This window comes from Pantherophis guttatus, chromosome 7 (genome assembly GCF_059756535.1).
Source record: "Pantherophis guttatus breed Tessera chromosome 7, ASM5975653v1, whole genome shotgun sequence".
In the NCBI taxonomy this organism is placed as follows: domain Eukaryota; kingdom Metazoa; phylum Chordata; class Lepidosauria; order Squamata; family Colubridae; genus Pantherophis; species Pantherophis guttatus.
In genome coordinates this window covers 87,890,687-87,916,618 of record NC_142069.1, presented here as the reverse complement: position 1 = coordinate 87,916,618, position 25,932 = coordinate 87,890,687, and the positions used below count along the sequence as shown (strand labels likewise).

Here is a 25,932-nt window from a genome sequence, read left to right as displayed (position 1 = left end):
GGGAAGGGAAGGAAGGCAGAAGGGAAGGGAAGGAAAAAAAAGGAAAGGAAAGGAAAGGAAAGGAAAAGAAAGGAAAGGAAAGGAAAAGAAAGGAAAGGAAAGGAAGGGAAGGGTAGTGAAGGGAAGGAAAGGAAGAAGGGAAGGTAGAAAGAAAGGCAGAAGGGAAGGGAAGGGAAAGGGAAGGAAAGGAAAGGAAGGCAGAAGGGAAGGGAAGGGAAAGGGAAAAAAGGAAAGGAAAGGAAAGGAAAGGAAAGGAAGGGAAGGGAAGGGAAGGGAAGGGAAGGAAAGGAAAGGAAAGGAAAGGAAAGGAAAGGAAAGGAAAGGAAAGGAAAGGAAAGGAAAGGAAAGGAAAGGAAAGGAAAGGAAAGGAAAGGAAAGGAAAGGAAAGGAAAAACTGAAGGTGAAATACAAACTTAATGTATTGTGACTATTAAGGTCACAATCTCAATCCACAAACAATAAAAAATAAAACCCATTTTAAAAACTCAGCTCTCTTCATGGGCGAAACATGTAAAATGTGCCCTCTTCCAATTTGCCTACTGCCTAAGCACCGAGGAACATATTTTTTTTTCCCACAAAAGGCCTATTTGTGACAGAGCTCAGCAGAGATTAAACAAACAGCCTCGAAAACCCCTTGTACTTGGGCCTTCAACTTCAATAACCCCATCGCTGGTTGAATACTGCCTTTTTTTTATTATTATTATTATTAAAGGAATGTAATGTTGCAATGGCTTCCTATTTCGGACCGGAGGTCAAATAGATGTGTTGAAAAAAACAACACAGGCCCATTTAGTCATAAACTGTTAACAAGATCAGCTTCTGAAAAATGGGCACTTGTCACAATTACTGCTATGGACAGAATTAAAAGTCTAATTTTGAGAAAAAGCTTCCTCTCGCCCAGATTAATTCCTTTGGATCGCTCAGAATAAAAAGAAGCCCAGGCATTTGTAGGGGCAATCGGTAGTAGACATGTTTGGACCTAACCTAGATTTGCAATCCCCGATGGGATTATGCCACCAAAACCAGGGTGGATAAAAAAATCAATGTTTTTTTTAAAAAAAATTTTAAAAAATCAGATTTTTTTAAAATTTAAATCGGATTTTTTTTTATTTAAATCGGATTTTTTTTTTATTTAAATCGGATTTATTTTAATAAAAAACTTTTGGGGTAAAAATCTATCGTAAGATAGTTTTCTATTTAAGATACATAAATAATTTAGTTTATTCAGCATGAAATGGAGCTTGGTTATGTAGCATGAGGCTGTATATTCTGCAACCCTGGGACTATCGGTGAGTCAACGGTGGGTCAAAGGAGGAGCAGAGATGACAGTTGCTCTTTAAAAATTATGATTTAAATCGAGTTGATTTAAATCAAGCCTTTCTACTAGTGATTTAAATCATGATTTAAATTGTGATTTAAATCAACTCGATTTAAATCAAATCCACCCTGCTTTAAAATACTCCGATTTTTCCTTTTCCTTTAATTACCAATGTTAATCTATTCATTTCTGCACATTCCAATATTTTCTTCATTACTTCTCCCTCTAAAGGGATTTTCTCTGCTTTCCAAGTTTGCGCAAATACAATTCTCGCTGCAGTTACAATATGTATAATCAAATAAGTATTCTCTTTACTATATTTCTCTGGTAAGATACCTAATAGGAACAGTGCATTTCAAATTGCTGATGGATAGACCAGCTTCTGTAAGATTGTACTCCCAGGTTGCAAATGTGCTGCTCCGAAAATAAATAGAATATTTTCCAGTTTGCTCTTCTGTTCATGCAGGAGAACTTTTATAATTCTTTAAAATACAGAATTGTATTTTTTTTTTGACGGACAACCAGAAAAGGCTCCTCAATCTTCCATACAGGTAAAAAAAATTCACTTAACAAATGACTCTGTTAGCCACGGAAATTTTGGGCTCAATTGTGGTCGTAAGAAGAGGACTACCTCTATATCTCCATCAACTAAAATATTATCACAGAGCCATTAAGAATGTCCTTTTCCACCCTCTCTTATTTGATTTGGTTCCAGAAACTTTGGTTCGCCTCGTTAAGACAAAATACTAATTCTGGCAGGGAAAAAACCCACTGCAGCTTCAGATTTTAAGAATCTGTTCTGCGCTTTATTTCTAAAAGGATTTTAATTCTGGAATCGCCCGGAGACAGCTATAAATTTCAGATGACAACTCTTCACACACTCGCAGCAGGCACTGACTAAGGGCATACGTGGTACTCAAATTCAAATTATGTATTTACAGCCAGAGATCAGCAAGCGATAAAACCAAAAAAAAAAAAAAAGAGTTCAAAGACAAGGAAAGAGAAAGGAGGACTCTGTGTCTTTGATGTTAGTTGTTGCCTTGTTTTAACTGCTGCGATAATAAGCTTGGCTATTGTGTAGGCGGTTATGCGGTTTGCGTCTCAGAGAATAAAGTGGGTGTAAAAATCGTCCGTACTACCGGGTGCACTTAGTTTTTTTTTTTTTAAAGGGGGGGGTATGATGTCCTTTCAAGAGCCTTACACAAATTACAGTTTTTAAAAAAAAAAAAAAAAGACAGGATGAATTCTCTCAATTTCCCCCAGAGCCACAAGGACGGATGCCTGGCCAACAGTCTTCTCTCTTCTAATTTTCTTCCCACCTTCCCCTATCAAATAATCAAAATTAAAAAGCTGACTTACTGAAATTATCTATTTATTTTACCGTTTTCCCGAAAATAAGACCCAGCCGGAAAATAAGCCCTAGCATGATTTTTCAGGATGCTCGTAATATAAACCCTACCCCAAAAATAAGCCCCAGTTAAGATCGTCAACCAGACGGAGGCGTTTAAGTACTGTATTTCCCTCAAAATAAGACCTAACGGGAAAATAAGCCATAATCCGTCTTTTGGTGCAAAAATTAATATAAGACCCGGTCTTATTTTGGGGGAAACACACAGTATTTCCTGATTGTTACCGGGGGTTTTTATTTATCATATTTATACAGCAACCCGTGTCACAAGTATGAGAACAATTAAACAGTGGGACATCTTGCCTCCAGAAGTCATGGATGCTCCATCACTGGAGCTTTTTAAGAAGTTAGGACGGACATTAACGACAGATCCAATATGAAAATAAGGAGAAAATTTCCTGACCATAAGAACAATTAATCGGTGGAAGGGTTTGGTTCCAGAAATTGTGGGTGCTCCAACACTGGAGGTTTTTTAAAGAAAAGATTGGACAGCCATTTGTCTGAAATGGTACCGGGGGGGGGGGGTCTCCTGCTTGAGCAGGGGGTTGGACTAGAAGACCTCCAAGGTCCCTCCCAGCTTTGTTATTCTGTTAAGCCACGACTCTGGATAGCATACAGTCATAAAAAAAAAACCCGAACAATTAAAAAAATCAGCAATTAAATTACCAACCAAAATTACTAATAATAGATTATTATAGATTTGTTATGGGCAAGCCATTTTAATATTATATTATCTATAAACTGTTGTTTGAAATGTTATTGGATCCTAGAAGAGACAGAATTGCTTTCTTCTAGTAAGAACATGTTAGGGGAAATTTTTGCAACCCATTGTAAAGCTGCAGGTGTGAATTCATTGAAAATTCAATACCCTGATTGTGTTTAAAACCACTTTGGAAAAAAAAAAAAAAGAAGAGTCTGGCTTATTTTAAATCAGTATAAAATGATAGCAAGTTTTCTCACTGGCTCACAAAACTTTCAGTACTGGATCAAAGTAGTGTAATTTTTCATTCAGCTTGGGGGGGGGAATGCTTTATTCAGGAAAAATCAAAAGAACATATTGGCAGAAGTCTTGCAATAATACATCCATCTAGCAGCCCCCAAACAGGACATGTTCATAGATCAGTTCCCGCTGGACCACATAATCAGCAAGGGTGGAAACTTTGGAGGGTATTTATTCAATATTTATGATAAAAGCATCTACAGAATCATTTTGAAGCTAATGGGCATGGAAAGGCAGAAATAACAACTGAAGTATCAGTCTTTGTTAATTCCCCCCGAAAAATTGACAAGGGAGGAATCTGCAATGCCCCCCTCTAAATCCATTTTCACCTAGAATTAATTCAGATTAAAAAGGAGAATTTATTAGGCCACACCCCGGGGTCTCCAAACTTGGTTACGGATAAGGTTTCCTTATGCTTTGATGGTCAGGCAGTCTATCCTACACTGTTTTCCCTAAAATAAGACCTCCCCTGATAATAAGCCCAATCGGGCTTTTGAGCGCATGCGCTAAAATAAGCCCTTCCCCGAAAATATTTAAACGCATACGAAGGCAGTCCCCGCCATTTCCTCTGGTTAGGGTTAGGGAGACAGAGCTGGAAATCAGGTAAGATGGCAAGAGGAGCCCCGTCTTGCTCCACGCGCCCCAAAATAATAAAGACATTCCCAAAAATGAGGCCAAGCACTTATTTCGGGGTTCAAAAAAATATAAGACAGGGTCTTATTTTCGGGAAAACACGGTATCTTTATCAGGATTAGGTGCTGCTAAGTGCATCACAGCATCGATTGTAAAGGCAAATATAGTACAGGTAATCCTTGAATTACAACCGTTCGTTTAGTGACCTTTCAAAGTTGCAGCAGTGCTGAAAAAAGTGACTTCTGGCAAGTTTTCATACTTATGACCGTTGCATGGTCACATGGTCGAAATTCAGGCGTTGGCAACTTGACTCGTATTTATTTATGACGGTTGAAGCGTCCTGGGATCATGTGATCACCTTTTGCGACCTTCTGATGAGCGAAGTCAACGGGGAAGCCAGACTCACATAATGACCTTGTTACTAACGTAACCACTGCAATGATTCACTTAACAAGTGTGGCAAGGAAGGTCGTAAAACCAGGCAAAATTTACTTGACAAATGTCTCGCTTAACAACAGACATTTTGGGCTCAGTCGTGGTCATAAATTGAGGATTACCTGTATCCAGGACTGTAGTTTTGAGGAAAGAGAAACATTTTAATTCAAAACATCAATTTTTTCCTATATGAGAAGGATCTCTATTATTGGTATTTATTTTATCTATGTAGCTATTAGATTTGGAGATGATGGATGAATGATATATTCATTCCATCAAAGAAGGGCATTTATATTAAATGAGTTCAGGCTGTCGCTCCATATACTACTCACAAAGTCTCACAATCAGTGCCGCCACAAAATGCCAAAAATAGAACTTATCTTCCATTTTTTTGCCGCTGACAACTATGAACGTAGTTTTCCCTTGTCGACAGTCACAGACGCCATCTTTCCACACTTTGTACTTTTGTGTGGAAAGTAGTAAATTGACACGTCCTCTCTTCCACTTCTCAGAGATTTTCATCCACGTATCACCCGAACCGAAGTAATAATTCATCGCTGTCCCTTTTGAGTGGCATTTTACCGTAATCCTTGTTTTTGTCATTATTCAATTTTGCGCATTAAGCTTCTCCTTCCTTTTCTAAAAGTAAATTCATCTGGTTGCCATGGGATGAGGAATCCTCCAAAAGTAAATGATCTATTTTGTACTAGGCCAACAGGAAAGTATGAGTGAACTACGTTCAGCAAAACGGCTAAAACGATGCCTTAATTTACGGCTGAGAATATATTCTGAAATAGCGCCGCATAACAAAATCCATTTCTTCTCTCGTTTATATGACGGGACACTCGACAAAAATGCAGAAACTTTAAACTCAGCCACAATAGTATCCTTCTGCGTTTTGTAAATGATAGAAACACAGAATTAAAAACATAAGCCCATACAAGTAGTCCTCGGCTTACAACAGTTCATTTAGTGACCGTTTGAAGTTACGACGGCACTGAAGAAAGTGACTTGTGACCGTTTTTCACACTTACGGCTGTTACAGTGTATCTATGGTCCACGTGATCAAAATTTGGATGTTTGGCAACCCAACTCACATTTATGACGGTGGTAGTGCCCTGGGTCACGCAATCCCCCTTTTGTGACTTTCTGACAAGCAAAGCGAAAGTCAGATTCATTTAATGACCGTATTGCTAACTTAGCAATTGCAGCGGTTCACTGAACAACGGCGGCAAGAAAGGTCATAGAAAGGGGCAAAACTCACTCAACTGTCTGGCTTAGCAACAGATATTTTGGGCTCCGTTGTGGTCGTAAGTCGAGGACTGCCAGGATCATGCCAATGCAACGTTGTCAAAAAGGGAATTTTGTAAACGGGCACCAGCGAGCTCCAAAGAAACGAATCCGTTACCCCCAAAGCCTTCCCTGGTAACCTCCTAACGGTCACACAGCAAAGTTGTCTATCCACATATGTGATCATCACGAAGTCTCCAAGCAACTGCCTCATTTCCCAAAGGTCCCAACCAGAGCTTCATCTAATCCCTTAGCAGACTTTGCCCGACGCTCAAGATGTTATGTTCGGATGCTTTGCACAACCTTCATATAAATATACACACGTCCTTCCCGGAACAAACTGGATTGCAAGTTTTCGATCATGGTGAGCCACAGTTTCTTCGACAGAGACAATGTCAGGATGGGAGGCCTGCAGTTCTTCGTCTTGATCACCAATTCACGATAAGACTGGCCATCTGGTCTAAATAAACAACTTTACTTATTGGTCTAGGACAGGGGGTGTCAAACTCAAGGGCCAGGGGCCGGATCCGGCGCATGGGGTGCTTAGATCTGGCCCGCGAGGCCACCCTGGAAACAGCGAAGGACCGGCCCGCAGTGCCTCTGCCGGCGAAAAAGGAGCTCCTCGCAGGCTCCGTTTTCAGCTGAGACGGCCTCCTGCAGCCTTCTGCCAGTGAAAAAGGAGCTCCTCGCAGGCTCCGTTTTCAGCCGAGATGGCCTCCTGCAGCCTTCTGCCAGTGAAAAAGGAGCTCCTCGCAGGCTCTGTTTTCAGCTGAGACGGCCTCCTGCAGCCTTCTGCCAGTGAAAAAGGAGCTCCTCGCAGGCTCCGTTTTCAGCCGAGATGGCCTCCTGCAGCTCTCTGCCAGCGAAAACGGAGCGCCTCGCAGGCTCAGTTTTCAGCTGGAATAGCCTCCTACAGCCTTCTGCCAGTGAAAAAGAAGCTGGGGGGGGCTGCACACGGCCCCCTCAAGCTCCATTTTCACTGGCAGAGGACTGCAGGAGGCTGTCCTGGCTGAAAAACGGGGCCCGTGAACTCTGTTTTCGCTGGTAGAGGGCCATGCCCACCCTGTCGCAGCCATGCCCACCCACCCCCCATGGTCAAACACAACCCTGATGCGGCCCTCAATGAAATCCAGTTTAACACCCCTGGTCTAGGAAAAGGCGGTCGCCCTGCAGATTTGTGAGTGGTGTAGTTAGGGGTTTGTAAGCAAAAAAAGACGGCGAGAATTCTCACCGCGCTTTTGCTCAGATCTTACTGTTTGAATATTAGAAATTTAGATTGACTATGGCATTTACCCCTGACAAGAATAGCCAGGATGTTGAAGAATAAATCAGAGAAGTGTCGGAAGTGTCATCAGACCCCAGGATCATATTACCATATGTGGTGGACATGCGTAGAAGCAAGGAGATATTGGACTAAGATATACATGTGGTTGGAAAAAATGATAGACATGTTGACTTTAAACCAGAGACATTTATATTACGGATCTTACAAGAGACATTTAATAAAGAATTGCAATATTTAATTGTGAATGTTTTAACAGCAGCTAGAATTGCTAAAAATTGGAAAGGAGAGAAGATATTAACTGATGAAGAAATTATTAAGAAAATGTTGGATTGTGCTGAAATGAGTAAATTGATATTTGAAATAAGAGAACAGGAGATAAACAATATTATATGATATGGGATTTATTTTATGAATGGATAGATAATAGGACATGGAGATGAAACATGATATATGAAATGAAATTAAGATTAAATGTGTAAAAATTTGGTTTTTTTAAGGGAAAAGAAACATGTGTCATATATTGATATTTTGAAGATTTTGGGAGCACGAAAGGATTTTAACCGACCCAAACACTGTCTGTAATTGTTTGAAAGGATGATGTTTTTACATTGTTTTTGTTTGAAAGTTAAAAAAAAAAAATTAAAAAAACAAAGAAATTTAGATTGACTAAAAAACACAAGCCCATGTACCATGCTTCCCCGAAAATAAGACCCAACCGGAAAATAAGCCCTAGCATGAATTTTCAGGATGCTCGTAATATAAGCCTTACCCCCAAAATAAGCCCGAGTTAAGATTGTCAAGCAGACGGATGCATTTAGTACCATATTTCTCAGAAAGTACAACCCAACCGGAAAATAAGCCCTACTGCGTCTTTTGGAGCAAAAAATTAATGTAAGACCTGGTCTTATTTTTGGGGAAATGCAGTAGTAAACCCTCAATTGACCAGAACTCAATTTTGCAGTAAGATACAACAGATAAATATTTCAGGAGGACTACTTGTATAGAGTCAAGGGACCCTGCATTTTAAGCTGGTTTTTTTTTAAACACACAGAGACAAATCGAGAAACAAATAACCAGAATAATTTTATTAAAAACATGGAACCACCCAGACAGCCAACGTTCCAGCAACCATGTTCTATCGTGATCGTCTTAATCATCAAGCGTTGGATATCCATGTTCACTGTGAAGGATGTTTTATGCAGGCGAGAAAAATTGAGCCTTTATTGAGTACCAGAGCAGCTGAATGGCCACGCATTGTCAAAAGCCAATTAAAACAAACACACTGTATGTTCTCACTGGAACAGGCTCTCGAGACATCCGGCGAACTTCAGCAAGTCAGAATGGAAGAGAACAATGGAAGGATGGCCGACATCCTTTTTACACAACCGTCTTAACAAAACAAAAAAAAAAAAAAAAAAAACAGGCATGTTTGAGATCATCTCAGTGTTCTCACAACAGCAAAACCAGAGCAGACCAATTTCCCGCGCGAGAAGAAGAATCCCAGAGCTGGTGAAAAAAATCAGCACCGATGCTGAATTTTTTGATACTCAAGACTTGTATTCATGGAAATGCAATAAAGGCACTGAGCTGGATTACTGATCTGAGAAACATCCTGACCCCCTCGTGGCAAAAGACACGTGTGGGTAGTCCTCAACTTACGACCGTCATTGAGCCCAACAGAAGCCGTATGTTCCGTCCCATATTTGGGTGGATCAGGTTGCCCTGATAGACTGGTTTCACCGGAAAAACATTGAGCCCAGCATTTATGTTGCTAAGCGGGGCATTCGTTAAGTGAGTTTTGCTCCATTTCACGACCTTTCTGGCCACCATTATTAAAGTCAGTCTTTGCAGTTGTTAAGTGACTAACACGGTTGTTAAGCGAGTTTGGCTTCCCCCATTGATGTTGCTTGTCAGAAGATCGCAAAAGGGGATCACACGACCCGGGGATGCTGCGATCGGCATACACATGAGCCAGTTGCCAAGCATCTGGATTTTGATCATGTGATCCTGAAGGATGCTGCAACAGTCGTAAATTGAGAAATGGTTGTAAGCAGTGGTGGGATTCAAATAATTTAACAACTGGTTCTCTGCCTAATGACCAGCTGGGTAGGCGTGGCTCGGTGGTCATGTGATCATATGGGCATAGCCAACTCAACGTCACTCACGTCGATGGGCGCTTCGCGTTAGCTGTTACAATGTACTAAGGGTTAACCAGAGAGGCAGTTTCTGTAAGCAGGGCATAAAAATTAGGCTAGAAACAACACCAGAATGTTTCCTTCCTGCCTTCCTTACAGGATTAGCCCTGTAAAGTGGGGGAAAAAACAAATAAGATTTCTTCCAACAACCGGTTCTCCCAACTGCTTAGAAAGTTAACAACCGGTTCTCCCAAATAGGTGCGAACTGGCTGAATCCCACCACTGGTTGTAAGTTACTTTTTTCAATACCATTGTAACTTGTAACAGATACTAAATAAACGGTTGTAAGTCGAGGACTACCTATATCCCCTGCTTTGAACATATCCGGAGGCAGACTGTGCCATGCTGCAAAACCTTGCTGTCATAAATTCATGAGTATTGAACATCGGGGACTTGAACTCATGGTCTGCTACTTTCTAGTCTGGTGCCTTAACCACTAGCCCAAGCTGCCTCTCTTATGCAATTTTTAAGAGAAAGGATCTCAAACTTTCACAATTTGTACCACTAGGCCAAAACCTGAGCTTTGCTCACTATCTGATAGATGTCATTGTGTTTCCTTCAAAAAATTAATACCCAATAGGTTTGCTGAGAACTGCAGTCTTAAGAAATCGTATCACTATGGCTCTGAATATAATTCAAATGTATATTTTATATACCGTCTGCCTTACAAAAGTTCCTTGAAGTTTGCCATAAAATTATAAAATACGATTTGCATTCCACGAAACAGAATCTGACAGAATTTGAAGCTTCTGCTAATAAAAATAATAAAAATCTGTTTGCGCTCCGAGAATGGGAGAAATAAAGGCAAGAATAAGTGCCCCCTTCGGCGTGCAGGAGAGGCCTAGAGAAAGAGCATGGTGACACAGGAGGCCTGTCGACAAAACAGAAAGAAAAAAGAGAACGAAAAAAAAAAAATCCAGCTCAAGATGTCAGTCTCAGCACATGTAGCAGCGACTCTGATGATCTTCACAATCCATCAAGTATGTTATGGGAAGGCCATCTGCCCAGGAGCCTGGACTAACACTGTCTCAGCTACGACAGGAAACCAGATAGATGGATTGATAGGGAGGGAAGGAGGGAGAGATGGAGGGAGGGGGGTAAAGAAGAGGAGAGTGGAGGAGAGAGAGAGAGAGAGGATAGGTGGATGGGTGGGTGGAGATAAGATAGACAGAGATAGATAGATATTAGATATAGAAAGATAGATGTTAGATATAGATAGATATTAGAGATAGATAGATAGATAGATAGATAGATAGATAGATAGATAGATAGATAGACAGACAGACAGACAGACAGACAGACAGACAGACAGATGATAGACAGAGACATGGATGGATGGATGGATGGATGGATGGATGGAGATAGATAGATAGATAGATAGATAGATAGATAGATAGACAGACAGACAGACAGATGATAGACAGAGACATGGATGGATGGATGGAGATATAGATAGATAGATAGGCAGACAGACAGACAGACAGACAGACAGACAGACAGACAGACAGATGATAGACAGAGACATGGATGGATGGATGGATGGATGGATGGATGGATGGAGATAGATAGATAGATAGACAGACAATAGACAGACATAGATTAGACAGACAAGACACAGACATAGACATGGATGGATGGATGGATGGAGATAGAGATAGATAATTAGATAGATAATTAGATAGACAGACAGACAGATGATAGACATAGACATGGATGGATGGATGGATGGAGATAGAGATAGATAATTAGATAGATAATTAGATAGACAAACAGATAGATGATAGACATAGACATGGATGGATGGATGGAAATATAGATAATTATATAGATAGACATAGATGATAGACATAGATTAGACAGACAGACAGACAGACAGACAGACATAGACATGGATGGATGGAGATAGACAGACAGACAGACATATAGTCTGACTGCCTCAAAATCTTATGCAGAAAGTTCTCAACTTACAACCACAATGGACCGCAAAATTTATGTTGCTAAATGAGACATTCATTAAGTGAGTTTTGCCCCCTTTTTACGACTTTTCTTGCCACACTTGTTAAGTGAATCGCTGCAGTTGTAGAGTTAGTGTCACAGTTGTTCAGTGATTCTGCTTTCCCCACTGTCTCTGCTTGGGGACACATTGCACCTGTCGTAAATATGAGTCAGTTTGCCAAGCGTTTTAAATTTTGATCACGTGAGCGTGGGGATGCTGCAACCATTATTTATTTATTTATTTTATTTATGTAATATATATGCCGTCCTTCTCCCGTAGGACTCAGGGCGGCTTACAAAAATGACAGAGAATTACATAAACAGTTAAAATCAATTTAAAATTAATTAAAATCAAATTAAAATTATGAAATATTTAGAATCCCCTATCATTAAGTGTGCAAAATGGTATAAAAAGTCACTTTTTTTTTTCCACTGCCGTGGTAGCTTTGAAGAGCCCACTAAAGGAACTGTTGTGTGGCAAGGACCACCTATAAATCTATTACAACTCTTAATCATCAATATCCTGATGATTAATGCCGTGGTCAGAATGCAGTCCTGCAGGCTACTTCCTCTGACTGACAATTGGCAGCAAATTTGGTAGTCCGAATCTCTCCAGGCTCAAGGCTGACTCAGCCTTCCGTCCTTCCGAGGCCTGTAAAATGAGGACCCAGATTGGGGGGAGGGGGGCATAGGCGGACTCTGTAAACCGCTCAGAGAGGGCTGTGAAGCGATATATAAGTCTAAGTGCTATTGCTATCCTGCTCTTCTACTAAATTAGCTCAGAGCAGCCTACTGCACGGATAAAAGTCACCCTAAAACTAAGTATTATATAGATTTCAACAGAAATTGACTTCTAAGTTCTAAATCAAGTGGTCTTCCGAGTGCGCTTCAAGGTTTTGGTTATCACCTTCAGAGCGCTCCATGGCTTAGGACCTGGTTATTTACGGAACCGCCTGCTACCACCAATAGCCTCCCACCGACCAGTACGCTCCCATAGAGAGGGGCTCCTCCGGGTGCCGTCGGCCAAACAATGTTGACTGGCGGCCCCCAGGGGGAGAGCCTTCTCTGTGGGGGCACCTACGATCTGGAACGAGCTCCCCCCGGAGATACGGAGGATCCCAGATCTGCGTACCTTCCGTCGCGCGCTCAAGACTTTCCTATTTCATCAAGCCGGCCTGACCTAAGTCTTTCCCCTTTTTAAATGGAAATTTTAAATCTGGTTTTAAATTATTGGGGTTTTAAATTTGTTCAGCCAAATTATTTAATTCGTTTTAATCTATTTTAAATTTTGTACTTATATGTTTTATTTCTATGGCTGTTCAGCGTCCTGAGTCCTTCGGGAGTAGGGCGGTATACAAATTCAATAAAAAAAATTAAAAAAATAAAAATAGGAACTTTGACTAGGAAGTATGAAGAGGCACAAAGGAGGAGGCCTACCGGTAGTAAAAAAACACGACCAAAGACATAGAGCCGTGGTGCTACGAAACCCAGAGCACTGAGGCCTGACTTTTTTAAAATGCAGCTTCACAAAGGGAGTAAAGTCTGGCTGAGACAGAACATCTGCAATTAAGACTTTTTTCAAAGCCTTCCGAGAAAATTACGGGAGATCGCACCGAACTAAAATGTTATTTGTCTACTCAGCGTGAGTGGAGGCAGGATGATGACGAGTTCACGAGTCAAGTGTGTTGTGCAAAAAAAAAGTTGGAAAACTACATCGCCGTGGACGTCATCCGTGTAAAACGCCTTCCCTTACACAAAGCAGGTAGTCACAACAGCAATCCGTTTGATCACAAAATCTATTGCATCAAAGCCTGGGAAATCAAGCTTTTACCGTTAAGTTACTGTTTATTAACTGGGCCATCAGGCATCACCCATTCCCTTCTTACTGTAAACCTCTTAAACGCAAATGTTTTATTTTATTAGATTTTTTTTTTTTGAAAAAAGTTTTTTTTAAAAAAACACAAACATAAAACGCATCTTTTCCAAAACGAAGCATTGATCCGGTCACAGATTAGTACAAATCACTAACAAAACTTAACTTCCAATTAACACAATTTAATATTTTACTCAAGTTATTTCCCTAAATTCCATCAACTTAACTATGCCATTATCTCAAAAACCTGTTACTTAACTCTTAGATCCTAACCAAATATCATTCCATTTTTCTCTTCCTTTTTGCTTAGATGGATATATTTTAACAACGTAAATCATTACAGTTATTGTAAACATTTAAAAAATATTTTAACTAAGCTTATTTATTTATTTATTTATTTATTTATTTATTTATTTATTTATTTCGATTTCTATACCGCCCTACTCCCGAAGGACTCAGGGCGGTGCACAGCCAGACAATAAAAACACATCCATACAAAATTTAAAAGTAGAATAAAATCAAATTAAATAGTTTTGGCTCTGACAAATTTAAAACCCCGAACTGTTTAAAACCAATTTTAAAATTGAATATAGTTGGATTGATTATATTCAAAATAAGTATCAGACAAGAAAATATCAAATAGCTTATGAATGAATGTTATACTTTAGAAGTATTATGTTATCTATAGTGGAGTTAAGCTTTCACGGGGGAATTTGGTAGTTTAAGAATAGTTAGGTTAATTTAGCTTATGATTGTTAATTGGAATACCCTGTATTTTGCTCTGGGAAGTCGGGGGGGAGGGTGGGATGGGAAGGGGGGAAGGGGTGTGGGGGTGGTGGGGAGGGAAAAAGGGTGGGGGGAATATTGGGGGGGGGATTTTCTTTGTAAAACTTTTTAATAAAAAAAAAATATTTTAACTATTACTATTTTATTAATATTGTAAATATTAATATTACTATTTTATTAGATTTTGATCCCGCATTTATTACCTTGTAGGTAACTCAAGGAGATGGATATACCGGTACTCTTTCCTCTTCCTATTTTTTTCCCCCACCACAACCGTGTGAGGTGCGTTGAGCCGAGAGAAAGCGACTGGCTCAAGGTGAGTCAGCTGGTTTCCAGGGCTGACTAAAGCAGGACTAGAATTCACAAGCTCCTAGTGACTGGCCCAAAGTCACCCCGACGAATATCACGCCTAAAACGGGACTACAACCCACCATCTCCCATTTTCGAACCTGGTACCTACATACCAAACTGATTCTCAAATATGATAACATTAAATAAACTAAACTAGGTGTTCGGAAAAAGCCAACTTTTAATGCCTCGACTAAAAAATAGAGGTAGTCCTCGACTTACGACCACAATGGAGCCCAGAGTTATGTGGCTAAGCGAGACGTACATTAAGTGAGTCTTGCCCCCTTTTACGACTTTTCTTGCCACATTCACAGTTAAGGGGAATCACTGCAGTGGTTGAATTAGTAACACGGTTGTTAAGTGAATCTGGCCTCCCCCACTGACTTGTGCCAGAATGACGGGGGAAAAAAATGATCACATGACCCCAGGACCTTGCAAACCGTCATAAACGTGTTGTGAGGAATCCGAATTTTTGATTGCGTGAAACATGGGCATGCTGCAGCAACGGTCGCAAGTGTGAAAAACGCTCGTAAGTCACTGTTTTCAGTGCCGTTGTAACTTCAAACGGTCACTAAATGAACTGTTGTAAATTGAGGACTACCTAGTGCTAGTAGCATCGAAGCTAATCTTGGACAGTAAGCTGCAACAGACTAACTCCTTGGGCCTCACCTAAGGCAGGAAACCTGGAGCAAACCTACCTTACTGTTTGAATATTAGAAATTCAGATTGATTAAAACCCAAGCCCACGCAGAACAGACCTCAATTTTGCAGCAAATAGATAAATCTTTCATTCAAAACTTGATCTGTATTTCATGGATGAATAGTCATTAAATCAAAGACCTGTCCATTAAAAAGAGGGTTTATTGCAAATGGTGCCATTAATGTCAATTACATAATTGTGTAATTGATGCAAACTGATGTAAGAGAAATAAATTTGGGTTTAATGGACAAGCCTTCCAAAGGGCCCATTAAATTGAGATTTTTGCTGCATAAGCTTAATACAGCTGGAAACCAATTGGTTGAAAATGTAGTCAGTACAGATAGACACTCCCTCCCCTCCTTTCATGTATAAACGGGAAGCGTGTTTTATTTTATTAGAAGATGCATTATAAAGGCATTTTATTTGTAGCAGGTCTCTTAAAAGAAAATTTTCATTACAGTAAAATGTGTAATATTCACTGCATATTTCAAATGCTGACATCTGGACTGCAGTAACTCACAGGACAAGGCAAATTTCAGGCGCTGAGTCTACACAAAATTCCCTTTTAAAAATATTTTCACTCTTCAGAATCTAAATTCATATATATTTAAAAAAACAAACTTCCCATCAAAATTATTTTCTAGCATATTATGCTGCTCTGGTAACAGACAAGGTTAAGATCTCAATACTCATTTCAAGGACAATTAGGATCAAATTTTGAAGCAGCGTACAAGTGGTCCTCAACTTACAACGGCTCATTTAGTGACCGTTCAAAGTTACAAGGCACCGGAAAAAAAAGTGACTTCAAACCACTTTTCACTTTGGAGCATCCCCATGGTCACAACTGAGATGCATGGCAAACGGACTCGTGTTTACGACCTTTGCAGTGGAAGCCGGATTTCACTTAACAACCGTGGCAAGAGAGGTGGTAAAATGGGAGCAAAACTCACTCAACGTCTCCCTTAGCAACGAAAACCTTGGGCTCAATGATGGCCGTAGGTTGAGGACTACCTGCAAGTGTATATACATGGAGCAAAACCCACACTTCACTAGCACCGATGGCGTTACCTACTTGGGTGATAAGATGTCTGCGAGAGAAGAGCCAAGCTTAGAGAGCACTAAGAGTCCCAGAGCTACAAATATTTCAGTCCAGAGAATACAAACTATTTCAGTCTAGACCAGGGGTGTCAAATTCGCATCATGTTGTCGTCATGTGACATATTACTTTTCTCCCCCTTCGCTAAACCGGGGATGGGCGGGGCCGACGCGTGACGCATCTGACCCCACGGGCCGTGAGTTTGATACCCCTGGTCTAGACAGTCACTTATCTGAAATAGTACAGGTCCTCCTGCTTAAGCAGGGGGCTGGACTAGAAGACCTCCAAGGTCCCATCCAGCTCTCAAATCCATCCTATTCTCACTATAAATATTCTCTCCTATTTGGAAGACGAGGATTTGCACATTCGTTTCACAACAACATGCAAAGCGGCCAGAGCTCTAACAAAACACGTTAAGGATCACATTCTTAACCTTTAATGCAACGTATATTCCAAATTTATGAAACAGTCTTGACAGCAATGGTGGAGAACGTTGCACCGAGGTAACCTCGAAGTATGTGAAAAAAAAAAACTAGATTTGCATCAGTTTTCTAGATCTTTTGTGTGTGTGTGTGTTAAATTTGCCCTGAGGAACAATGGGATCTTTTCAGCCAAGAGAGTCCCGTCTTTCTAAGCTGTTCCTAAATCAGGAGGAAGAAACGAATTCCTAAATCCACTTCCTCTTCCCCGGGCCGCAAACCTGACCCAACTTTCAACAGCTCCTGGATCTTTCACAATATCCCACAGCCACTTCCCACCCACCCACCCACCACATCAGGCAGCTCTGTTTGACATTGGCTTCGAAATTTCTGTCTTCCCAACCAAAAAAAGTGCGCGCAGGAAGGAAACGGAAGGAACATTGCTCTCTGCACATGTTCTTTTTCAGCTCAGACTTCCATAGGATGCCCTGATGACCGATCCAGTTAAAAGGAACTGCACCGCGATCCAAACGGATGTCGCCCCATCCGGTCCCATACATCCAAGGGGAGGGATGGGGGATGTTGTAAAAATACATCCGATGAAGATGGGTTGCTGGAACCAATGGTTTGGCTAAATACAAGGAAGCACACGGGGTCATTTTAAGGCTACCAGCTAAACAGGGCTGCCAACTCGCCACAAAAGATCAAAATACGGGCCCCGGAGAGGGCAAAGAGAGAGAGAGGGAGACAGGAAAGGCCACGATGCCCATTAAAGCAAAGGGGAGAAGGTGGTGGGCAGGAGCTGGAAAGAGTCACACAGAGAGAGAGAGACACACACACAAGAGGCCGGTGTGGAGAAAGAGGGAAAGGGAAGAATTACATCACCCGGTCCAGAGGAAAGATTTCAAAAAAAAAAAAGAAGAAGAAGAAGAAAAGGCTCTGCTGTGAATTTGCTCACCTTGATGAAGAGACTGCAATTCCCCAGGAAGAGAGGAAGGGGGGGGGAGAGGAGGGAGGGAGAGGGAAAAGAAAAGGAGAGGGAAGGGGAGAAAGGAAGGGGAAGGAAAAGAAAGGGGATACTGATAAAGGAGGGAGGGAGGGAGGAAGAAAGGGGAAGGGAAGGAGGGAGGGAGGGAGGGAGAAAAAAGGGAAGGGAAGGAGGGAGGGAGGAAAAAAGAAAAAGGAGGAGGGAGGGAAGTAAAGGAAGGACTAGGAAAAGACGGGAAGGAAAAAAAGACAAGGGAAGGAGGGAAGGAAGGAAAGAAGAAAAAACAGGAAGGAAGAAAAGACAAGGGAGGGAGGGAAGGAAGGAAGGAAGAAAAGACAAGGGAGGGAAGGAAGGAGGGAAAGAAGAGACAGGAAGGAAGAAAAGACAAGGAAGGGAGGGAAGGAAGGAAGGAAAGACAGGAAGGAAGAAAAGAAAAGGGAAGGAAGGAAGGACAAGGAAAGGAAAAGAAGGGGGAGGGAAGAGAGAAAGGAAGGAGGGAAGGAGGAAGAAAAAAGAAAAAGGAAGGAAAGAAGGAATCAAAAAAGAAAAGGGAGGGAGGGAAGTAAAAGGAGGACTAGGAAGAAAAGACAAGGGAAGGAAGAAAGGAAGAAAAGACAAGGGAGGGAAGGAAAGAAGGAAAGAAGAGACAGGAAGGAAGAAAAGAAAGACAGGAAGGAAGGAAGAGAAGACAAGGAAAGGAAAAGGGGGAGGGAAGAGAGAAAGGAAGGAGGGAAGGAGAAAGAAAAAAGAAAAAGGAAGGAAGGAAAGAAGGAATAAAAAAAGAAAAGGGAGGGAGGGAGGGAAGTAAAAGGAGGACTAGGAAGAAAAGACAAGGGAGGGAAGGAAGGAAGGAAGGAAAGAATGAAAGACAGGAAGGAAGGAAGAAAAGGGAGGGAGGGAGGGAAGGAAGGAAAGAAAGAAAGACAAGGGAAGGAAGGAAGGACAAGGAAAAGAAAGGAAGGGGGAGGGAAGAGAGAAAGGAAGGAGGGAAGGAGGAAGAAAAAAGAAAAAGGAAGGAAAGAAGGAATCAAAAAAGAAAAGGGAGGGAGGGAGGGAAGTAAAAGGAGGACTAGGAAGAAAAGACAAGGGAAGGAAGGAAAGAAAGAAAGACAGGAAGGAAGGAAGAAAAAAAAGGGGGGAGGGGAGGGGGGAGGAAAAGGGGCTCTTCCAGGCAGGGCCACACAACAAAAGGCGGCATCCCACCTCCTCCCTGCCAGCCTCCGCATCCATTATTCCCCCTCCAAGGCCCTTCAACCCCCTCCCCACTCCCCCCCTCCCTCCCAGGGAGAGATTGTGGGGGGGGCGAGCATCCCTGCGCAGGAGCCCCCCCTCCTCCTCCTCCTCCTGCCCCCCCCTCCAGAGAGGGAGCCCCGCCCTTCCCCCCCGCCCCGCCCCCCCCTCCGTCCCCAGAGAGAGAGAGAGAGAGAGAGGAGGGAGAGAGCGGCCGGCCGGCGTACCATGAAGTCGGCGGCGAAGTTGTCCTCCCCGTGTCGCTCGGCGTCCTTCATGGCCCTCACGCGCTGGATGAAGCGCCTCAGGATCTCCTCCTGCTCCATCCTCCGACGCCCCGGCGACCCAGCCTGAGGAGCCGCCCCGCCGCCAGCGCCGCCCGGCTTCCCTGCCGCTCCCGCCGCCGCCCCGACTTCCGGCCCCTCCTCAGCGAGCCCCCGAAGAGGGCCCCCCGACTTCCTCCCCGCCGCCCGGCCCCTCCCTCCCGCCCTCTCGCTCGTTCTCCGCCAACGCCGAAGAGACCAAACGGCGCGATCCTCCTTTCCTTCCCTCCCTCCCTCCCCGCTTGCCCGCGCGCAGGCGCAGGCGCAGTCCCTCCACTCTCCGCCGGGCCCCGCCCCCTCGGCGGGTAAGGGCTCCGCAATTGGCTGAGTGGCGGACCAGAGCCCCTTCGGATTGGCTCGGCCGCTGAAAAGTCCCGCCTTCTTCTCCGTGCCGCGGGAGAGCTTCCTTTTCTTCCCCACCTCACCACACACACCCCTAAATTATTCCCAGGGAATGGGCTCATCCTATGGGTTCGGATACAGGGCTCTGGGATGTACCATTGAGGTTTAGGGGGGGTGCGGTTTAGAGAACCTTGGAAATACAGGGAGGCTGGCCGGGCTTCAGATGAGGATGAACAATACAGAGTTGGGAGGGACCTTGGGAGGTCATCTAGTCCAACCCCGCCCAAGCAGGAGACCCCCCCCACACCGTTTCTGACAAGGGCTGAGCTCACTTGGGGGTCTATTTTGCCCTCTTGCGTGTGCAGCCCAGTCCTGAAGGTGTTCTGCCAACCCGGGTCAAGGGTATTGTGTGAACGCGTTTCTCAGTAAGCCAGGCAGATAGGCGGGCTAGGCTTTTAACGCAATGTGTACACAGGACGAGATCTTGGCTTCTTTATTATGCACATACTGGGTTCACCTCCCAACTTTTTGCACAGATCTAAAAAGGTGGGGATATGCGGGCGGTCCTCGACTTACGACAGTTCGTTTAGTGACGCTTCAAATTTCACCGCAGCATTGAAAAAGAAAGGATTTATGACCGTTTTTTTCACCCTTACAACCGTTGCAGCAGCACTCACACCCAACTATGGTCGCACAATCAAAATTCAGAACCCCTCCCCCTGGCCGAGTGACTCGTATTTACAACGGTTGCCTTGTCCCCGGGGATGATGCGGTCGTCTTTAATGCAACCTTCTCAGAAGCAAAAGTCAAAGGGGGAAGCTGGATTCAACTAAACAACCGTGCTTTAAGAAGTGCAGCGAATCGCTCTTTTAACGACGGGGGCAAGGAAAGGTCGTAAAAAGGGTGCAAATGTCTCACTTCGCAAATGTCTCGCTTCACCACGGAAATTTTGGGCTCTGTTGTTGGGCTCCAATTACGCAACATCATAAGTGCTAGAAGAGAGTGAGGTTTGCTCTTCGTGTGTGTGTATATATATATATATATATATATATATATATATATATATATATATATATATGTATATATATATATGTAGGTCTTTGGTTATTCGGGTTTTCTCCCGTGTAAAATTGAAAGTGTCTTGGCGACATTTCGACGAAGTCTCATTCGTCATCTTCAGGCACAGAATCAGAACACACCTCCACCCAATCAGAACCCAGCCAAGCTCCCACCCAATCAGTTCACACCCCCACTGGCAGTTAAAAGGAAAAAACAGCTGTGATCACACATTGCTCCTAGAAGCACGAAGCCGAAAACACCAGCCTGAAGATGACAAATGAGACTTCGTCGAAACGTCACCAAGACACTTGCAATTTTACACAGGAGAAAACCCGAATAACCAAAGACCTACATACAAACACCCGCGAAAACCTCAGAAAACATATATATATATATTGCGCTTTGCTCGCACAAGCACGAAGCCGAAGACACCAGCCTGAAAATGACGAGTGGGACCTCATTGAAACGTCGCTAAGATACTCTCAATCTTACATGGGAAAAGACCCGAATACACCAAAACTTGCATACCTCCCCTTCCTCTTCCTCTTCTCCTCTCTGCAAATCTCCCTCCCTTCTCCCACGGATGATGTTACCTAGTTGGGTAATGAAACTTCTGCAAGAAAACCATCAAGCTCACAGACCACCAAGGATTCCTTAACCATGGTTTGATAGATTAGAAATTGGGTAGGCTCACAGCAACAAACGAGCACACGTCACAATGTTCAAGCCACAACAATCGGGTTTCTATTGCATCAGATAATAACTAAACCATTTTTAAATTCAGTGTTATTTAGGGCCAAATATGAATCCAGCTGACAATTATCCAGATGTGGTGGGGGATTTTTGTCTTCTGAAAGGGCAACAGCTGACAATTTCTGCTGGAGATCCGGAAGGAAGTTTAGGCTGACTTCCTAAGAAGCCGAGTGACGTGATTTTTTTTTTCATGATGCAGATGCGAAATTATTTAAAGCAAACAGGAAATGGATTCAGGATGTAAGGTGGACAGCTTTGCTGTCCAGAGAGTACAATTAAAAATAAGTCTGGGGCCTTAATTTACTACTGTATATAGGGAATAACAAGATGTCCTTCCTTTTTGCTCTTAAATCTAATCATTCAGAAGAGGTTTATTGCTTGAGGTACATTGATTTCGCTTTGAACAGGGTTATAAAATTAAATTTTAGGCTGCTGTCGCCGGATTGGATTTATATCCGCGCGCAGACCAATAGAATATGATGGAAATTCAGTATATTGGCATATGCTAAATTATTAGAGCCAGTTTGGTCTTAGTGGTTAAGCGAGAATAAAAAAAGTTTTTGTTTTATAAACAGGATTAGGTTGGAGAAAAAGAAATGTACTGTATTAAAAAAGCTCAAAAAAATGGTGCTTCTGATGCATTCGCCTTTAATTTCTACCATTCCCAATCAATGAAGTGGGAATTACAATTTTTTTTAAAAAAAGAATGCATTTCTCGATAAAGGTTGTTCCATATTCACTCATCTTAACTGCTGAAGTATTTGTGCTTTTAGGGATTACACTTCGAAGGCTATTTTGCCTGTTGTTAGTTTTCTATTTCTGTCTATCTCCTGAGCATATGTAAACCATTAATCATGGCAAATTACGTAGGCCACCCTTGGTTACTAATAGTCTCATGTATATTTCCAGTCCAAGGCAACGTATTCTACTAATTTCTGGGTTGGAATTGAAAAAAAAAAACAAATAATCCTTTATCGAATTCAAAGCTTGGAAAAGTTTTCTGTAAACAACCGTTTGAAGTACGATATATTTCATTTATTGTCTCCAAAATCAAAGGACCGTCCACAGTTCCTACCTACTCCCGATTTCTCCAGCTGCACTGGAAAATAAGAATAAGAAAATAAGAATAAAAATGGGCGTTTTAAGATCTTTATCGACGGGGTGTTGAATGTATAAGATAACAGGGCTTGTGCTGCAGGTAATCCTCAATTTACGACCACAATTCACCCCGTTGCTAAGAGAGACGGTTGTTAAGTGGTAAAGGTTACCCAACTAAGTATTAACTAACAGGGTGATCATTTTTGTATATTTCGTTTTTTCTATGGTGATAATTTTTGTATATCTCGTTTTTTCTATGGTGATAATTTTTGTGTATCTCGTTTTTTCTATGGTGATAATTTTTGTATATCTCATGTTTCACTTTTCTTCTTTATACTGTAACTGCTATTCTAATCCCCCCACAAAATATGACATCCCCTAATAATATTGGGCTTATCGGGCTTTTAAGCACATGGCAATAAGGCCAAGCACTTATTTCAGGGTTCAAAAAATTATAACACAGGGTCTTATTTTCAGGGAAACACAGGTACAAATCCTTCATCAAAGTTACTGCATTACATTCTTGATTAAATTATCTTTCCATTGATATATAATTTTATGCTACTACTCCAAAAAAAGAAGAAGAAGAAGAAGTGGTGTTATTAACTAGTTTTAGAAAATACACTTTTCCCAAAAGGTTTCCACAATTTTGGCCACTACTGTATTTATATAGTCTATTTATGCTACAGATATATCTCTCGTTTGCAGAAATTGCAAAGTTAAATCTCAAGTCCCCTGAAACCTCCTTTTTCTTAGACTTTGCGGCCTTCCCGACTCGCTGACGGAGGTGTCCTTTTTCTTAACTTTTATTTCCACTGTGGTTGGCTTGCGTGGGCGTGGAAGGCATTCAGCTATCTTTAACGGCTGATTACAGTGTTCAAAATGAGCCCAAAGAATCTTCCCTCCCAGCAGCTCCAACCATCTCTTCATGGCAGGGCTTGGATTTTAAATATATCTTTAGCATCTGGTACAATTCTGAACGCTGTAAAAAAAAAAAAACAACTAACAAGATTGTTAACAGTCTTGTCCTTGTGCTAGTGTTATCACTGCATGCAAGACAAATCTAGAAAGAGGAGCTGTCATCATAGCGTATTCGGGTCTTTCCCCGTGTAAGATTGAGAGTATCTTGGCAACGTTTCGACAAGGTCCCACTCGTCGAAACGTCGCCTCGACCTCGTCAAAACGTCACCAAGATACTCTCGATCTTACACGGGAAAAGACTCCCGTGTAAAATTGGAAGTGTCTTGGCGATGTTTCGACGAAGTCTCATTCGTCATCTTCAGGCTGGTGTTTTCGGCTTCATGCTTCTAGGAGCAAAGAATAACCAGAGACCTACATACAAACACCCGCGAAAACCTCAGAAAACAAATATATATATATTTGTTTTCTGAGATTTTTGCGGGTGTTTGTATGTAGGTCTTTGGTTATTCAGGTTTTGCTCCTAGAAGTTTTGCTCCTTCGTGCTTTGCTCCTAGAAGCATGAAGCCGAAAACACCAGCCTGAAGATGACGAATGAGACTTCGTCGAAACGTTGCCAAGACACCTCCAATTTTACGCAGGACTTCGCAGCATCTCTTCCCACTGAATTATAGTTTTTAGAAGTGATTTTGAATCCGAAAAAGAAATTTGATGAAGGTATGACGAAAAAAAGGCACATGATGCAGGAACTGGTTTGAAAATAGAAAGGAAGGCAACAGTTTTTTAAAAAAATAATTAGAATCCTATCACCTTTCGGGCTGAATGGAAATTATAAATCCAGGAAGATGCTTCCAGACAAGATTTTTATATGTAATTTATTCTGTTACGTTCATTGCTTGATGTCACATCCTTCATAATGGAAATCACTCGGTTTTTCTCATGTCTTCCATCATTTTTCTTTCCACAGGGAGAAAAAAACATCTGCTGAGGAAGAAAATGTTAGAAGAGACCACATAACGTCTTTGAATGCCAAAACAAGCACTCTCTGTTTTCAATAGCATCTGGTTTAAAAAAAAAAAAAAAAAATCAACATTGAGGATATACTATTTTTTCTTGTGAGGGAAAAGTTTAATTTCTGAGCCACAGAATCGGGACTAATTCAGAGTACACCTGTGCTGAACGCAAATAAATATTTTTAGGTACAAGAAATGGGCTATACAATCTATCTTTTTCGTTAAAAATAACAGATATAAAACCAGCATTAAGCTTGAGTTATTGGTATTGGTGGTTTAAAAAGGAGACGACTGAGGTTCAGAACCAAATTAAATTGCATGTTACCTTGACTGTTTTCACTTACAAAAAAAAAGTTTATAAATTAAGAATAAGTACCTTGTTTTGGACCTAATTGTTTTTAGACAACACGCACGAAAATACAGGTAGGTCTCCATTTACAATCATTTGCTTAGCATTATAACGGCACTGAAAAACCTCACCTGACGACCGTTGTTTCACACTTATGACCGTGACAACATTCCCCAGGGACACGTGATCAAAATTCAGATGCTTGGCAACTGACTCATATTTACGACGGTGGCAAGGGGTCACGTGATCACCGCATTCCTAATTGAAAAACTAGCTGCGATTCACTTAACAACGGCGGCAAGGATGGTCGTAGAGCGGGACCAAACTCACTTAACAACAGTCTCGCTTAGCAAAGGACATTTTTGGCTGAACTGCGGTCATAAATCAAGGCCTCCAAAAGTTGTGGGAGCTTCATCCCTGTAAGCTTTCAAGAGGAGACTGGACTGTCATCTTTCAGAAATGGTGTAGGGTGTCCTGCTTGGGTGGGCGGGGGGTTGGACTAGATGACCTCCAAGGTCCCTTCCAACTCTTTTATTCTTCAGTTAGTCTGTTAGACTGTCTATTCTTCCCTGCAGAGTGAAATTATATATTTCAAATAAAATGGCATTCCGGGTGATTAATTTACTATTTGCTACATTGTTAATTTACTAAGTTATTCATTTACTACGTTATAAATTATTAATTTACTATTTACTAAGACTGCATTGCTATTACTCTTCTCGTTCATCCTTCCTATTACCTATCTCCTTTCTTCTTATGACTATAACCTTGTTGCTTGTATCTTTACGATTCGTATTGTTTTGTTTAATTTCCTCGTACGATTTAGGTGGATAGCTTATTTAGTATCCTACGACTATCACTAAGTGTTGTATTTTAGGATTTATGATGAATGTATTTTTACGATGACTACAACCATGAGGGACATGGTGGTTCAGTAAGCTAAGACGCTGAGCTTGTCAATCAGAAGGTCGGCAGTTCAGCGGTTCGAATCCCGAGTGCCGCATAACGGGGTGAGCTCCCGTGATTTGTCCCAGCTTCTGCCAACCTAGCAGTTCGAAAGCCCGTAAAAAATGCAAGT

At 41.8% G+C, this 25,932-nt stretch overlaps 1 protein-coding gene across 1 annotated transcript in view; it reads right to left on the bottom strand.

The window, feature by feature from the left end:
* Positions 1-19,432, bottom strand: part of PTPN12 (protein tyrosine phosphatase non-receptor type 12) — a 60,529-nt gene extending 41,097 nt beyond the window's left edge. Inside the window, exon 1 of the mRNA XM_034419080.3 lies at positions 19,227-19,432. Within this exon, the coding sequence (XP_034274971.3) occupies positions 19,227-19,325 (99 nt within the window). The 5' untranslated portion in view covers positions 19,326-19,432. The remainder of the gene's footprint in view (positions 1-19,226) is intronic.
* Positions 19,433-25,932: the final 6,500 nt, after the last annotated feature.